A 17,820-nucleotide genomic window follows, 5' to 3' on the forward strand; every position below is an offset into this window, starting at 1 on the left:
GGGGAGGACGGGACTGGGGCACTGTTCCTCCTCCTCCCCCAGAGAACCACCACAATGCCCTGTGCTACTACCTAATGCTGTCAGGTCAAAGAAAATAAGGCACTGGCTCAGAGCCAGGACCCAGATGGATCTTCTGGCGTGGGGAGGAAGGGGGGGTATGAGGCCTTAGGGGCTGATTAGAGCACTGTTGTAAAAAAAAAAAAAAAAAAGAAGTTTTCCCTTAGCAATGACCTAAAGCTAATAGAGAAAAGAAAGAGAAAGGAAAAAAGGAAGGAAGGAAGGAAAAGGGAAAGGGAAAGAAAAAAAGAAAGAAACTCAGACTACAAAATGCTTTACAATTTCATCAAAGGGCCAATATGGATCAGGCACCCTCTATGCAGAGCTTGTTCTTGAGTAGCATTTATAGATGGGATGAGGGAAAGATGGGATTTCTACTTTGAAGGAAGTCACGCTCACGTTGGGAGGCAGATCAGATGTGAACGAAGAGCATATCCCCAACATCTTTTCGCCTTGCTGACATCAGGCCCCTTCCTACACCTCTTACCTGGGGGCAAAAGATGAACCTAGAGCCAGTGTGACTGGACCACTCGGAGTGCTCTCCCGGGAGTCAGTGACATAAGGGAGGAGAGAGTAGAGGGCATTCTCACCCTGGGCTTCGCCATACGATCTCACCGAATACCCAAGAGGCTGTGTGAGGGAGGTTCTCTCCTTACAGACAGGGACCCTGAACCTCTGTGAGGTAGGGCCAGTGAAAAACAGGGTAAATCATCTAGCTCCTGGGAAGATGCAAGGGGTAGATGAGGGTAATACAACGAAGAGATACTTAGCAGTGTGGGGCCCCACATAGACGCTCAATAAAAATTCCCTCTGATTCCTAGGTAACTTGCCTAAGGCCACAGACGCCAAGAAGGACCGGATCAGGATTCATTCACATTCACATGCCGCTCAGTCTGATTCCAAAGCCCGCACTTTCCCCAGGGCTGCTGGAAGCTCTCCAGATTCAATGGTCTTCCTCTTCCTCTTCCTTCGGGTTTGTTGTCCAGTCACCAGCCCCTTTCAAGTTCACCCAGAGAGCCTTTTCATTCTGTGCTTTTAGACTCAGTGCTGACAACTTCCTGGCCTTGTGGTACCAGCAGAGGAGGGAAATGAGCAGAAGAATCAACAGAATGCAGGGGAAGACCAATAGGAAATAGAGTAAAGATGTTGATGAGCAGATCCTGGAAGGAAATGTGGGCTCTGCAATGAAAAGGAGAACAATAAAGATAATCAGTCTCCAACTTACCTGCACGAATCAACGATAAACCCGTGCGGGATTTACCGTTACAGGCAAATACAGGTAAAAACCGCGGGGCCAAAAAGCAGTGGGCCCTTTAAATCACATGTGGGCAGGAGAAGGGGGAAGCGGTGGGGGAAAGTCAAGTCCAGGATGGTGTTTTCCAGCCTCGCTGCCTTCACCCAGCAAGTTCCAACCACTGGGGTTCCAATGACCTACTTAAAACCAACAGCCGCGAAGAAAAACAAAACAAAAAAGAAAACCTCTCCTTTAATCTTCTATCCTCAGAAAAGAGATCTATAACTCAGCCCTCGTTCTCAACTCTGTGGCCGGTCCTGAATTTTTAACGGAGTTATTCCCACTGCTGCTTCTTACGTGCGCGTGCGCACACTCCCACAGCGCACTGTCCTTACACGACAGCACACACGGTGAGCAGCTCCAGCCCTTCCTGACTCTCCAGATGGGTCTCCCCCGGGTCCCCTCCTTTGAGTTCCTTTCCTGTGTTGCTCTATTGCCTCCATCCGGCACACTCTCTGCACCCTAATCCTCCGGGTCCTTCTGATGCAGCTCAGATGACCCGTTTCTTCCCCAGGGTCATCCTACCTGCCTCCAGGCACAGTCCTCCCGGATCCTCTTCTCACACACCCCTTGGTGTAGACCTCTTTTGTTCCCCCTTAACCATCTCCTTGGTTTCATCACAGTTACTTGAGTATACCTCATAGTGTCATTTGTTTCCATGTCCCCTGCAGTGCCCCGCACACGTGCGTGACAACTGTGGCTGATCTGAATGGAATCGGACTGACTGCAACCACATGGGCAGAGGATACTATATAAAGGCAGGCTGAAGCACATGACTGCCGGGCAGCTGCAGCCCATGGGGAAGCACCATCAGCCACGCAGACATGCAGAGCACGCACACGCCACCCCAAAGTGGTTCCCGGCCACGTGCACAGGGAGGCAAAGGGACAGGGCTGCAAACACCCCAGATTCCAGGAAGCAGCGCCCAGAGTTACTAGTCAAAGGACTGGCTTTACAGACTCTCCATGCAGAAAGACACGCTCAGAGAGACACCAACCACTAAATGTAGTCTTCCAACTACATGTATTTATGACAGGATATTTGAAACCAGGGCTCTTCCGAAAAATCGGATGCTAATAGTAGCTGTGCTTTTATTAGAAAATTGTAATGACATAAGCGATTTCTTCTTCAAAGGTGAAGTTATAGGACTCATGGGATTATAGACTCTTAGAGATGTAAACAGCTTTAAAGGTCATTTCTACCAACCTCTGCTGCAAGAATTCTGTTTTTGGCATTGCCGATGCATCTTGCACCTTGAAGAACGTCTCTTTGTTGGAAGTCAAGAAAGAATTTAAACATTTGTCCAACTCCTGCATTGTGAACTCCTGAAGGACAGGGCCTATATCTTACGCATCTTTTTATCTTGTCCAGCACTTGGTCCATGGGTCATCAATGGAAACTGATGAATGAATTAATTGCATGAGTAAATTGCACCCACAGGAACCCAGGGGTGGCTGCCATCATGTTGCACAGAGTAAAGATCATCACTGAACATTAGGCTGGCAGCTCTCAGAACTCACAAATTGCTACAGGGGTTTGTGGCCTGGATTTTCTCTGGTCTCATTTATATTCTCCAGCCTAGATTTGGTTTTTGTTTTTGAAAGGGTGGGCAATGATAAAGCTAGACTTTTAATTCTTTATCACTGCCTCTCTCCATATCCTACCTGACCCCTTTCTCCAAGGCCCTGCTTGACTACGATAATTCTCCCAGCTCTTATCTGAATATATTTGAAGGCATGTGGATAAGGAGAAGGTATAGATGGAGATGCTGAAAGAGAATGGAGCCATAGGGAACAGTGGGTAGAAGTCCTGGCTTTGACACTTCACACTACTCAGACATAGGGTAGTGATTGACTACCATCTCCAAGACAGCTGGGTTCACATTCTGGCTCTTTAACTTACTGTTATTGACATTAGACAAGTTACTTATCCTCAATAATGATTAGTTTCCTCATTGATCAAATGGGGATCAAATTTCTAGAGTTGTGATGAGATAATGCACAATAAAGTATTTAACAGAGTGCCCAGTGCATTTGTTGAGTCAGCAAGAAATAAATATTAGTTGGAATGCTAGTGAGAACGTTAGGAAAAATCATAGGCAACTTTCTCTCAAGAGATGGGACAGAAAACAGGGCTGGACCAACTGATTCTCCACACAGGGGCTACATGCTTGACCATTTTCTTCCACAGGCCAAGACTCTCCCTTAAATCTCTGGTCCCTCTGTCTCCACCACTGGGTGACAATCCATTGAGAGTCTAATGGCTACTTATTAGGAGACTCTGACTTCCCTTCCCAGTCATGGGTGGCAGAGAATTGGAAGGTGAGAGTCCACCTCGGTCTCACCATTGTTAGATGATGGTGTGATCATGAGGAGATGGGGCTGGCACATAGAAGGGGGAAAGAAGTCTGGTACTTGGTTTTTTTGCCACTGAGACTCTAACCTTCAGCACGAAGGGACTGCCAGAGGGCTTGACTATCTTAATGGGGAGAAGGCTGTTCTGTTTGGAGCAATCTGCCATCAAAGGATTCACAGTGCCGAATTGGCCAACAGCTAGCAACTCTCAGCTCCAGTGCTTCTAAATTACCTCTCCTGGGAGGTCAGTGTTTGCTCTAGATCCCACGATCACTATTTCCCACCATCTGCCTCTCACCCATATCTGGATTAGAATTAGTGACATTCAAAACCATTAAGGTTTGGCATTTTGAATCAATCCGAGTAAGTGCCCGATGCTCAAAGTACAAGGTCTGCAAGACAGAGCCAAAAATGTAATGAGAACACTTCATCACAAGGTTTAGTTTATAATGCGCTTCCACCCACAGCCAAACACGCCACGAGGAGCATTCCTTTTTGAATTCACCTCAGAAATACTGACTTCAGCGGAAGAAAGATACAGGATAACAAGGGGGGCTACCAACTCCTCCCCCCCTCCACCAAAACTTTGGCAACTGACTGTGCCAAGTGTGGCCACGTGAGAGAGTTGGCTCCTGCCAAGCAATAAAAGTAGGGTTAAGGAACCTGATACGAGTGCATCCCAGAATGAGTGATGCCTGATAGCATCCTGTTTCATTTTAAGACTCAAGCTTGCTCATTCTGTCATCAAGCATTTGTTGAGTACTCTGTGCTGGAGACTTTGTTGGAGGTACTGGGGTAGCACAGATAAAGTCTATGGTCTCTCCAGAAACTTCAGTGTGGTAGGGGCACATGTCTCCTTTGAAGGCTCGCTCTCTAAGTATATCCTTACCCAAACAGAAGTTGGGGAGTAGTAATAAACACCATACAATTACAACTGATCCAGTCCCCAGGAAGCTGTATAGTCTTGTCTATTAATTAATCACAGCGAATTCTCTAGAATAAGGCATTTATGTCTGGGCTCTGAGGGTGAGGTAAAAAGATGAAGGTATCTCTAGCCCCTACCTTGGCATAGTCATAGATAAGGAAGTAAGATGGAGAAGAAGATGCAAGGTCCATTCCCTCAGGGAAGTTCCTCTTAATTTTTCTGCCTTCATTTGAACCACAGGCTCCACAGTTTTATTAGGTCGTCCTAAACTAACCCAGCCTGAAATTGCCACATAGGGGTGGTGGGAAACCACTGGAGAAGTGAGAATTGCTAGCATGTTATATCTGATCTGGACTTTATTAATACATAGAGCAGGTCCTTACGAGGAGTGTGATTATGCTGTGACTCAGTAAGTCCTTGAGCATCTCTATGTGCCAGGTACTGTGCTGTGCTGGGAATGAGACACTCAGTCTTCGCCTGCTCAGAATGTACAGTCTGGCAGTGCTTATGGATGTTAGACAAGTGTAATGACTAAGAGAATAAGGTAAGTCACTGAGAAGGTGGCCGTTAAGTTGGGAGGTGAAGGATTCATAGATGTTGATCAGAGAAAGATGACATGGTGGAGCATTCCAGACAGGAGGTGGTCTATCTTGATGCAAGGTGTTGGACTGTTGGTCTACCCTCTTCTAATCTTCCCCTTCGTCCTCGCCACTGCCTCTTTCCGCTCCAGAATGTAAACGTGCTCAAGTCCCTACCACCTCCAAACCAAAACAGAACAAAGTAAAACTTGACTGACACCTCTCGCCACTTGTTATTTTCTCTCTTGCCTTTACCTCAAAGCTCTTGAAAGCGTAATCTGTATTTGCTGTGTCCACTTCCTCACTGTGGTCTGACTTTTTTCATTACTTGTCTGCAATTGCCCAACATTGTGAAATCCAATGGATATTTTCCGATTCTTATCTTAATTGACCTCTTTGCAGTAGTTGAGTCTGTTGGCTTTCCCTTCCTTCTTGATACCTTCTCTGCTTTTGGTTTCTATGATACCACCAAACCCTGGTTTTCTTCCTACCTCTTGGCTACTCCTTTCATTATCCTTCACAGGCTCCTCTTCTGCACTCCCCTGATCAACAGTGATATATCTCAGGAGTCCATCGTTGGGCACCATTATTGGCTGTAAGTTGATGCCTTCTAATCTACAAATCTGGCAAAGATCTCACTTGGAAGTCCCCATGTCTATTGGGTAGATCTCTTTGGATAATTCACACATACTTCAAACTCAATTCCAGCCCAGCTTATTCAAAATTGAACTAAATTCCCCATTCAGACCTTTCTCCTATATCCACCCATGCTAGAAATTTGATACTTATCTTTGATTCTCCACTTGTGCTCATGCACCCTCCACATATATCTAATCAGTGTCTAAATCCTGAAGATGACACCTCCTAGCACTGAATTCCCGCCCTTCTCTCAGCCCTCATGTGCACTGCCTTAATTCAGGCCTTCATCTTGTCTTACCTGGGTTCCTACTATCAATTTCAGATAGTTCTCCCTACTCTGTGTCTGCCTCCCCTCCAGTTCATCTTTAACACAGCTCCCAATGGGGGCTTTCTAAAATGCAAATCTCATGATGTCCCTCCCCTGCCTGAACTTGTTTGCTGACACTCCATAATGTTCATGAATAAGTTCACCACCCCCTTTGAGATCCGTACCCTCCCCATCTCACTAACTTCATCTCTTGCCCTTGCGCCACAGCTTTTATGATCATCTTGCATAGTCATCCCTTTTCCTAAAATATGTTCTCTTCCTTTTCATAGGCTGCATACCCTGGGGAACTTCCCAGATCTCCTTCCCACCCAGCCCTGCCTCTGTTCCTTCATCCTGAGGCTACTTCTTTGATGACCCCTATCATTTTGGACTTCATGTCCCCCATCAGAATCTGAGCTCTTTGGGAAAAGACTCTGTAATGCATGTTTTTGTGTCCTCAGATCCTCACATAGTTACTTACTGAACAACTTAAAATATTTTGTCACATATATGGATATATCCATACGTGTGTGTGTGCGCCCGTGTAACATGTTTGGAGGCATAATGGAAAAGAGAGTTAACATTTCTTGTGCACTTACAATATTCCAGGGACTATGTTAGATAATTTATACACATTTGTATAATGATCCTCACTTTTATGAGTAAGCTGAGGTTCACAGAGGTTAAATAACAGGGTATGATTTCAGAGCTCGTAGGTAGGTGACAGGGCTGTGATTTGAGCCTAGGCTTGTCTGATTCCAAACCCTGGAATTTTTCATCCCCCCCACTGCCTCCGCAACTCTGCAACTACCAGAAAGGAACCGCCAGGTAGAGGAAGCGAGATGCTATAATTGAGGATTTACTTGGGAACCCTTAACTGTGTTTATAATGAAAACCCTCAGCTTATCATGGCACAGGCTTTCAAGCTTCTTTGACTGTAAAGAATACAAAGATCACTCAATTTTTAATGTTTTCTTTCCAGAGTTCATCTTTTTTAAAACCTTTCACCTGATTTATAAGGATTCCACAAAGATTAACAGTACATATACGCTGTGAAGGATCTCATCTTTCTCAGAGGAAATGTGCTTTTTAGTAACAGAATAGATACTTTTTACACTTGTTATCTATTTATTCTGCTACAAAAAAACTGCTGATGCTACAGGGCCTGGGAATTCCAGTGAGAAAACATGTATGGAATGTGCTCAGGGTTGTGGGACTTCCCATAATGATTGGAATAGAAGAAAAGCTGATAGGAAGAAAAATTCTCTCTGGACACTTGGGAGAAAACTCCTGAAGAAAAATGGTCAGGGGAAGAGGATGATGGAGCCCCAGGGAACACATCAGATAACTCTGGCTTCCATTCTAGAAGCCTGGCCAGGGCTGGGATACAACTAACCCTACTTCAGAGAAGTTGCCACCATTCTGGGCAGCACCCTTTCTCCCCTGCTAAGGAGCGTCACCAAAGCTAGCTGGTGTTTTAGGAATGTTATCTTTCATTGATCCATCTTACCCTTCCTGGTGTGGGGCACCGAGACCACATCTCTGCGTCTTCAGAGTCCCTTTCCCAGTTCAGTTTATAGCTCACCTCTCACCCTCACCTTAAACCTTACCAGAAAGGAGGGGCTCAGCGATGAGCTGGCTACATCAGCCAGTGCATTGATCACCAGGGAAGATTTATGGGTCTGGCTGGAGAAATTGCTGCTTTTGTTAACAAATGCTTCATGAATGCCTATTACATGCTTAGCACTGGATTGACTGGAAGGATGCGCCTCTCCTTCACAACCACCTGTTCCGTATCCCTCCTCAAGCTGTGCACTCGGCTGACTAGGATGGCCTTCCCACACAGAGAATGGCCATGCATTGGCCAAGGTCTTTCAGTAGCTACCCTCCTTGCTGGACCCCGTAAACAGGTTCTATAGGGCACACTTCCTCCTTCAATGCCTTGCAAGCTGCCATGAGGAGAGGCAACCAAATGACTATCATTATCAAAATCCTGCTCATTTGTTGAACATATAGAGTGAGAAGAAGCTTGGCACTTATGTTTTGAGAAAGATTTCATTTTGTTTTTGAGGTGGGGAGCATTTAGATGTAGTTGACTTTGGTTCAACCAACTGAAACCTAAAGTCACCGTGCTCCTATCCCTCATTCCGACTCCCACTGCAGATCTGAGCTTTCTGAGACTGGAGAATCAGCCAAGGGGTAAGGATGTCTGCTGCGAACATTATTTTGTTCTTTAAAGGGATATGATTTTGATGGGTTTTTTTTGTTTGTTTGGGAGGGGAAGGGGGGAAGGAGGTCAGATGCCCCTGACATTTAAATGTCTATGCCAAAACCTCACGTAGACCTTGTCTGTCCCAATGAGAAATGGAAATTACGATTGAGAGAAATGACAGAGTCACTTTCTTTAGGGAATCCGTAAATGCTTTCAGCAAAGCACAAGAGGGGAGACCAAGATTCTCCTGACCACGAGCCAGGACAGATTAGCCCCTCGTTACCTGAAGGCAGCACCATGAGCACCATATGCTGTGACTCATCTGATGCTTGGTTGACCCACTTGCTTGGACTGCCATGCAGCTGCCACTCTGTCACCCTGCACCAGTAGAGCCCAGCATCCTCCATCTCTACCCGATGAAGCTTCAGGACAAAGTCTGTAGGGGATGAACGGTAACAGTGCAGATGCCTCCTGAGCCCCTCTTCACCATACTCCAACAAGCCATCATGCTGCAAGTGCACCAGCATCTTCCTTCCAGAATTTTCCCTGTTCCGGTACCACATCACAGAGAACAGGGAAGCTGAGCTGCCAGAACTCTCCAGGCTGCAGTGGATGGCCACCTCTCCATGCTCAGTAGCATTTTCTGTCCTGTACCCTTTGGAGACACGCACCTTACTTCCTAGGAAATAAAATGGCAATAAATTAAAGAAGAATCTAGATTTTTAGATTGGATACCTCCTCTGAAAAATCTAGTTCTCACTGAGGAGATGCCATCTTAAAATCCTAAGACATCAGGTCTTTCATCTGTAACATTTTTTCCTTGACCCCTGTCCTTCTTCCATATTTGCTAGAACATTCTGCGCTATGAATCAAACCAACCATTTTCCTTCTTCAGCCCTACCTCTTGTCTGCTGAAAACCTGCCCCTGAAACCACCCAGGTTCAGTGGGCGCTCTGCCCTGCTGCTTTTACCCCTCCCTGGTCAACTTTTTCTTCTACTTCCCAGAGGGATCATTCAAAACTTCCAGCCATCCCCTCAAGCTGGGTATTGCACCACTGCCCCTCATTCCTAGCAAATTACCCTCCTCCCATATGCCCAGATATCATCTCAGTTCTAGATGAAAGGAAAGAGGAGGCTATCTGAGAGACTGAACATTTTTATACAAGTGTTAGAATACCACTGGAGGAGAGACTTTAAATTATTGGATTAGACTAAATTGGTTTTTTTATTATGTTCCATTAGCCAACTTATCATTAGTTTTTGATGTAGTGTTCAACGATTCACCAGTTGACTAAGTTTTAAACAGATTTTGACATTTACTTTTTTAAAAAGTTCCCCTCCTAACTAGCAGGTGAGAACTTTGAATGAAGGCCAGAGTAGTTACAAACAAAATAAAGAGATTATAGTATACACTGAATTTTCAACTCTACTACAAACACATTTATTAATCTATCTTTAAAAGAATAACGTTGAGGTGCCTGGATGGCTCAGTTGGTTAAGCATCTGCCTTCGGCTCAGGTCATGATCCCAGGGTCTCCCTGCGCAGCAGGGAGTCTGCTTCTCTCTATCCCTCTGCCCTTCCCCCCGCTCGTGCTCTCTCTCTCAAATAAATAAATAAATAAATAAATAAATAAATAAATATCTTTTAAAAAATTAAAAATAAATAAAAGAATAACTTTGTCTGATCCTGGATTTGTTGTTGTTGTTACTCTCTCCTTCTCCTCATGGCAAAGTATGTGAAATATTAGTTTATATGATACCGTCTCTGCTTCCTCAGCTCAAATTCCTCCCTACTTGACTGTAATCAGCCTTCCAATTCCATCGCCATGCTCTGGCCAAGATCCTCAGTATGGGCCCAATTTCCCAGCTCAAGACACTCCATTTTGTTGTCCTCTCTGTGGGTTTTATCACTGAAGTCTATTTTTTCTTGAAGTCCTCTCCTCTTTTGATTTCAGAGAAAATGTCTCTCCTACAATTCTGACCACTCCTTCTCAGTATCTGTCCCTGAGGCCTCTTCCTTAACTCACACCCTACACCAGGGTGCACAGCTGGCCACCCCCAGCCAGCCACACCCCACCCACAGATATGTTTTGTTTGACACCCTCAGAATCTGAAAAGAATTTGGATTAGTTGCGTACATTCTCAAATCGAGCAATGTCACACAAAAAAGATTTTAGGCACTTCTTGATAGACTAAAAGATCAGACAACACTGAGCCCACATTTCTGGATGGGAAGTGTTTGCTAGCTTGAGCTAAGGAGTAGCTGCCTCCTTAAAGGGATGTGCATACACTGTCGAGATTTGGCTTGGGCAACTGGGAGAAAGGGCTGCTAGCCACATAGATGGAGAGTGCAGAAGTATGCATGAGTCTTGTGGGATGGCAAGGATGATAATGCAATTTGGGACATGCTGAGTGTAAGGGTCTCAGGGGCTTCCAAGTAGAAATGTACAACAGGCAGTTGGGTTGAAAGACCTGGAGCTAAGCATAAAGACTTAGAGCAATTTCATCAGAGGTGGTAGTTGAAACCAAGGCAGAATTTAAGAAGTTCTGAAGAGGGCAGAGAAAATAAGACAAAGGGGTCCAGGATCTGTCCCTGAGGAACACCCACATTTAGCAGGGAGAAGAAGTGCCTGAAGAATGTGAAGAAGGGGAACCAGAGCAGCAGGAAGAGATCCTTATGCTAAGCTACTGTTTTGCTCTGCTGCCCCCAACAGATTGTAAGCTCCTTAAAGCAAGAGCTGTGCCTTATTTCTCTTTGTATCTCTAATTGTCTAATACATGGCGATGTTCATTATAATCTTATTTTTGGATGTTACATAGAAAATAAAATTTTAAGCACCAAACTAGATTAACTTATTTGCATTGTGCTGTTGGATCTCAGCCAGTTCCCGAACCTTAGCTGTGACATTCATTTAATTTTAATCAACATTGGAGGTGACCTAACTAATACCCAGAGATCTAATCAACCCTGCCCACATTTACACCGCAGCACTCCTAGACCAGTGCAAATGGATGGAACTTCTATTACACTTTTAAAGATCTCCCAAGGAAGAGGAGACTCCCTCAGTAAGCCATTCCAACAGTTAACTACTCTTATTTGCCTTATGTTTAGGCAGCCAAATGTTGAAAAGCAATTTCTCCACACATCCCTATAGAGTTGTACAGTTTCTGTTCACAGTGGGAGAAATATGCTTCGTATTACTCTTTCTTTGCCAAATTACAGTAGAGCCCCACTGGAATGACACAGCTTGTTATTACAGAGATCTAGAGATACAACACCCTGGGCAGCTCCATAGACCAGGCTGCCAGGCTGATAAGCAAACCAATCAATGGGATCTTGTTCCCATCCAAGCTCCTCAAAGCCTCAGACTGATTCACCTTAAGTGACACCCACCTCTTCTGCTGGGCTACTAGGTCCTGCATTCGTTGTGTAGGTGGACACTATTCCTATGACCCTGGGTCATATTTCTACCTTCACATATCCACTCCAAAGAAGAGCTGCCCAAGAGAAGATGGCAATCCTACAGAAAGACACGTGAGGATACACTTGCCAGGTTTACCTGTGGGCCTGAGTTTCAATTCTGTCAGACCTGACTTCTTTTCTCCAAGCTTGAGCCAAGTGCCATTTGTAGACAAGAGCCATTCCTCCACAGTGCAGTGGTATTTGCCTTGATCACTGTCTTCCATGTTCAAAACGTGTAGCTGAAACAAGTCTTGGGAAACTTTCTCGGGGTAGAATTTTTGTTTTCTCCGTAGGGTGTGAAATTCATCCCCATATTTTACAACATTGTTTTTGTCCATTTGCAGGATCTTCAGCCAGGTTGCTTTAGTGGAACTGGGAGAGAAGTACCAAATGACAGCTAACTGAAGGTCTCCAGTGGACCGGGACAAGATGTTACATTCTATGTTGGTGTTAGAGTTGATGAGGATCTCTTGGACTTGACTGCTTGAGTTCACTTGTAGCTTGCTCTCTAAATTAAAAGAATGGTGACAGTGACTTTTTTTATTTCGCTAGAAAATAGAATTTTAAGGTAGAAGGGACATTAGAGGTCAACTAGGCATGAGGCAATGTCTCCTACATCCATTAGATGTGGGAATTCCTTCCCCCGCAGCCCTACTAACTGCCCACTGAGCCTCTGAACAGTTCACCAACTGACAAAGCAGCCCATTCCATCTTTGGACATCTCTGCCACTAGAGAATTCTTTCTGATGTCAAGTTGGATTTTACCACTCCCTACCTTCCAGTCACTGGTCCTGGTTCTACCCTCATCCGGCAGAGTGGGATAGGGAACATGGGGAGGGATGGAGTGTCATACAGAAAACCAGTCTCTTCCACATGATAATGCCTCACTGTCAAAGCATAGACATCTTCTCTTCTGTCACATTTCATAAATCAAAGTGAGTGAAAGTGGCCCTATTAATGCTTTGTCTGTGTGCTCACTCTCCGGAATACTCCTGGATTCACAATTCGCTGACGTGTCCTTGTTTGTATCTGCCTTCAAACATGGCTAAGCAAAAGGAAGTTGTACGTGGGCTACTAAAATTGTATGTCTCTTTGCAGCCAGTCAACTGTGGGAATCTTATACAGATATGGAGTCAACTCTCCTTTTACTCCAGCAGCTTTTCTGCTCTGTCAGGAAGATGAATGCTACAACCTGCCTCCCAAAACTTATTCTAACTTCTTGCTGATATCATTAATTCTACTTTTGTAACTGCTTCTTAAAATTTGCTGGTAGGTCCCCTTCCTCGTCCGTCAACAAATATGTATCAAGCACACATTGTGTTATGCGCCACACCATTCCTGGCTCTGTGGATACCTCCAATCAGTGGGTTCACAGTCTAGAGGGAGAAACCAGTGCAGGCACAGAGGCTTACAAATTATAAGACTGTGTCACCCAAGTGTAACAGAGGTATGCAGAAGCGGCTGTCAGAGCACAGGGCAGGACCATCTAACTCAAATATGGGAGTAGGGGGAGGCTTCCTGGAGCAGAGATCTTGAAGCTAAGTCTTAGGAGTGAATAGGAATTTGTCTGGTGGAGAAGAGGTTAAAGAGTTCCACACAAAATGCATGACTTGAACAAAGACTGGAAGTGAGAGAGAACACAGAGTATTTGAGGGCTTGCAAGTAGTTCAGTGTGGCCAGAGCTCAAATTCAAGATGGAAAGTAGAAGATGACACTGGAAAGACATAAATGTACCATGTTATAAAGGATCTTGCAGGCCGTGCTATGAGAGTTTGGATGAGGTGGATATGGAGGTGTTGTGGTTTCTCACCTGGGCCACTGGTGGATCATGAGGACATGGAGAACAGTGTAGGAAGAGTAGATTTGGAAGAATAAGAATAGTGCATTTATGTTTGGACTTACTGAGTGTAGATATGCCTTGGAGGTAATTGTATAATGAGTCTGGAGATCAAAAGAGAAGTCTTTCAGGATAATGGATTTGAGAGTTTTCAGTATATAGGTTGAACCAGGGGGAGGAATAAGCCCACTTCAGGAGACTGTATGGAATGAGAAGAGAGCAAGCTAAGGCTGAAACGCAAAGGAATGGATCTGTGAAGGAGGAGAATTCTGCAAAAGAGAATGAGAAGAAACAGTGTTAGGAAAGAAACCAAGAAAATCTTGCATCATGAGGCCAAGGAAAAAGGAAGTTTCAAGAAGAAAGGATTGGGTCAACAATTTTAAATACCATGGGAAGGACAAGGCAATTAAGACATGAGTTAATCAACAAGGAGATTGTTACTATTACCAAAAATGTCACTCAGCAGCAGAGAGAATAATGGGGGCTACCATGTCTGAGCATCTGCTTGATGCATCAGGCACTGTCCTAGGCACATTACATATGTCACCACAGTGCAGAACAGCAATTTAGGGATGAAGTCCCTAGACTTGGACAGATTGAGTGATTTGCCCAAAGCTAAGCTGCTCGTCGGTGCCTGTCAGGTAGAAATGACTTCAAAGGCTCTTAAACACAATGTCTTTAGAGAATGGAAGTCATAGAAGAAGATACATGACTAGCAGGACTTTGCCCAGGTTGTGTCTCTGCTCTTACACCAACTGATGAGGTAAATTATATTTGATTATAATCAGATATTCTCTCTTATACATTAACATGTTAAACCAAGAGGATAAATGTATTCTAATGGAATTGACATTATCCTTAGCAGTAGGGGAGACATTTCAAACATTTAATGACTAGTAAGGCATGGGCAATGACCAATCCAAAGAATGCCTCCCTCCTGACCGGAGCTGGTCCGAGAAGCCCCCTCTTGTGCCATGTGGTAATTTTCAGTTGCTGGGTGGTGGGGACTTTTGGAAAGAGGGGGAAGGAGCATGGAGCAACAGTTATTAGTAGTCAGTGTGGAAGTATGTCAATGTTTTAACAACCAGTATGGCTGTCCCATGCATACGAACTTCATGTTAGCCTGGATATCGGTTTTACATGGTGCTAACTTATACAGTCAAAACATGGGGGAAGGTATGTTATATTTTAATTCTATAATTTACCCAAAATAGGAGAAATGTGTTCATTTGTTTTTAAAGCAGGGATTACTTTCCAGTGGTGTTTACCTGGTAAAGTGATGGCTATCATCAGTGAGTGAGAGACGGCAGAAGCCCTCACGGGGCCGCTTGTGCATAGGGAATTTCTGACGTAAACTTCTACTTTACACTGATAAACTCCTGCTTCTTCCTCGGTGGCATCATGGATTAGGAGTTGAGAATGAAATGAGGACTGTAAAACTTTTGTCTTCTTTTGGAACTGAGATAGGAAACCCCCCCACTCAATAGTGCCATTGTGGGTGATTCGAACAAGTGGATGAAAGACTTGAGATCTTGCTGGTTGGAACTGCCACGTCACGGTGAGTGGCACCCTGAGGTTGGCGTAGTCAGCCTCCACTATGCAGGACAGTCCAAAGGTCTTGGCGAATTCCACTTTGGGTTGACGGCTCATCAGCTTAACCCACAAGCTCGACTCTGTGGGCAGAAATAAATGGGAAACACCATTGCCAATATGTTTGTCAAATCAAAGTTTTCCTACTGACCACCTCTTTACATGGAGCCATGCATTCAAACATTGGGAGCATCAACTATTTGGGGCTCAGAGTTGACTCACAGGACAGTCTGTCCTGAATTCTGTCCTCAAATTTTCCAAAGTTGATCCTCTTCTAAGAGCGTTCCCAGCAGTGATAACAAACAGGAAGTGTTTCTCCAGCCTTCTGCTTAGACAGCTGCTACTGAGTGGGTGGAGTGCTCCCCCCCTCACCCCCGCCCAGTGGCTGGCCTTCCCTTATTTCCACTCATGGGCTCAGCATCACTCTTTTGCACAGGCTTGAATAGACTCTGCAAGCCCAGGGCTACAGCTCTAGAAGCCTAGATGTACGAGGCTCAGCTCCACTGGGCACAGGTCCTCTATACGTCTACTCCAGCTCATAGGCTTTCGCGTTTAGTTTTGACTAACAACCGACAAGTGGCACCCTATGGATGATCCTTATAAAGATGAGTAAACTTTAAAGATTGATTGACAGACCTGGCAGCCAGAGACTACGCTCTGTGTCCTGGGGTGTACGCGCCACGAGGGGGTTCGGCTTGACACACAATCAAATTCCACCACGTCCCACTGCCCAGGAAGGTACCGCTGATACATGTAAGTTTAGAACAGGATTTCTTTGACCCTTACCCAGAGATTTGACAGTGACAGCCAACTTCTGAGTCCAGCTCCGCCCTCTGGCCTGGTTCCGGGTGCCCTCAGACACTCTGCACTCATACACACCACTGTCTGTGGTGCTGGTGGAGCTGATCTCCAGCTGGAAGGTGGCCCAGTCCATTTTCTCCAGCCTTGTGGAGCCCTGGTTATTGAGTTCCTTGTAGGAGGCCCCCAGCTGCACGGTGCCATCCTGCTGCATGCCAGCCACCAACTCTGGCTGCTTCTGGCCTTGTGGGAGGTGCCACCATTCCACAGACAAGGGACTCTCAGCCCCATCTGCCTTGCAGAGAAGGGTTAATGCCTCTCCTTCCCACACGGCTTGCTGCTGGTTCTTGGTAGATAAGACCACATTTCTTGCTGTGGATTACAGATTTGAGAGGGAAAAAAAGAAAGGATTTCAAGTCAATGAAAACTTTTCTAAAACATGGTGAAATCTCTTTAATTAGGCCTTGACTAGTTTGTGACAAATCAGATCGGGCTGTTGACTGCTCTTACCACCCCCGTAAAAGAGATTTGCTAAACACTTACATAGTGGGAACAAGACAGCAAAAAGAATATCCGGTGAACTTATTTACACTTAAACAATTTATAATTTGCCCTTATTTTTAGTGATTTGTTAAATCAGCCCTTCATTAAGAACATCTAGTTGGGAAAACATCTGGTAATATTTTGTTAGATTAATTAGGGTGGGTGTATGAGCCTGAAAATAATGAAGCTGTGTTTATTTAAATTTTTAGTTTTTTGGAATTTTATCTTTCACAGATCAAAATGATATTCCTCTGCCTACTTATCTTTCCCTAATTAGTATGTGTTTTGAACAGGGAAGGAGTATTGGTAATTAGATTTCTGTTCAAAAACTACCATTGGGGCACCCGGCTGGCTCAGTCCATAGAGCATGCGACTCTTGATCTCAGGGTCATGAGTTCAAGGCCCATGTTGGTTGTAGAGTTTATTTAAACAACAACAACAACAACAAACAAAATACCACCATTAAAAACAATTACTCGGGGGAAGATACACATATAGATATATTTCTCTTTTTCAAATCACATATTCTTATATATATACATATAGATAGATAGATATAGATATAGATATATACTATTGGTTGAAGGGAGATCCTTCTTATATCTGAACTATAATGTTAAACTACAAAATATAAATCTGGCTCCCAGATGGGAAATTCAAGATATGTAGAAACGCAGACATTCATTCAATAGATACTTCCTGTGCGAGGCTTTGTCTTGGGTGCTTTGTGGGTAAAGCAAAGACACCTCCGTAGCTCATGCATCTCAGGTTTAAGGCCAAGGTCCTGGGAGTCAGAATTTATCTTGGGCAACACAGCTGTCCTCCCTGACCCTTGATTTTCTTTCCTGTATATATGAACATAATAATAGCACCAACCTTACTGCATTGTTGGGATGAGTAAAAGTGGTACATGCCAAAGGGCTTAGCCTGGCTGGCAAGGGAAAGTACCCAGTACATGGGAGTTATTAGCATTGGTTGTAATGATAGGCACTTAGTGAAAGTGAGGTAGTTCAAAGCCAAAAGAGAGAAAACAAAATGGAATTGGGATGAGAAATCTAAATAAGATCTAAATGAATTCGCAAATTGTTCTTCCCTGCTGAGGAAGGAGTTGAGCTTTCTCCTGCTCTATGTATATATGTATGTAAGTTACAAAGGCAGAATGAAGCTTGATGTCCACAAGTAACTTTAATACACGTATTTAATATTTTAATTATCTAATAATA

General features: G+C 44.5%; 1 protein-coding gene across 1 annotated transcript in view; it reads right to left on the minus strand.

The window, feature by feature from the left end:
* Positions 1 to 293: 293 nt before the first annotated feature.
* CD101 (CD101 molecule) overlaps positions 294 to 17,820 on the minus strand; it is a 34,743-nt gene continuing 17,216 nt past the window's right edge. Inside the window, exons 5-9 of the mRNA XM_032419302.1 lie at positions 16,043 to 16,426; positions 14,935 to 15,339; positions 11,927 to 12,337; positions 8,650 to 9,045; positions 294 to 1,236 (exon numbers count right to left, since the gene is read on the minus strand). Coding sequence (XP_032275193.1) covers positions 1,001 to 1,236; positions 8,650 to 9,045; positions 11,927 to 12,337; positions 14,935 to 15,339; positions 16,043 to 16,426 — 1,832 coding nt within the window. The 3' untranslated portion in view covers positions 294 to 1,000. The remainder of the gene's footprint in view (positions 1,237 to 8,649; positions 9,046 to 11,926; positions 12,338 to 14,934; positions 15,340 to 16,042; positions 16,427 to 17,820) is intronic.

This window comes from Phoca vitulina, unplaced genomic scaffold, assembly GCF_004348235.1.
Source record: "Phoca vitulina isolate PV1807 unplaced genomic scaffold, GSC_HSeal_1.0 scaffold2, whole genome shotgun sequence".
Lineage (NCBI taxonomy): Eukaryota > Metazoa > Chordata > Mammalia > Carnivora > Phocidae > Phoca > Phoca vitulina.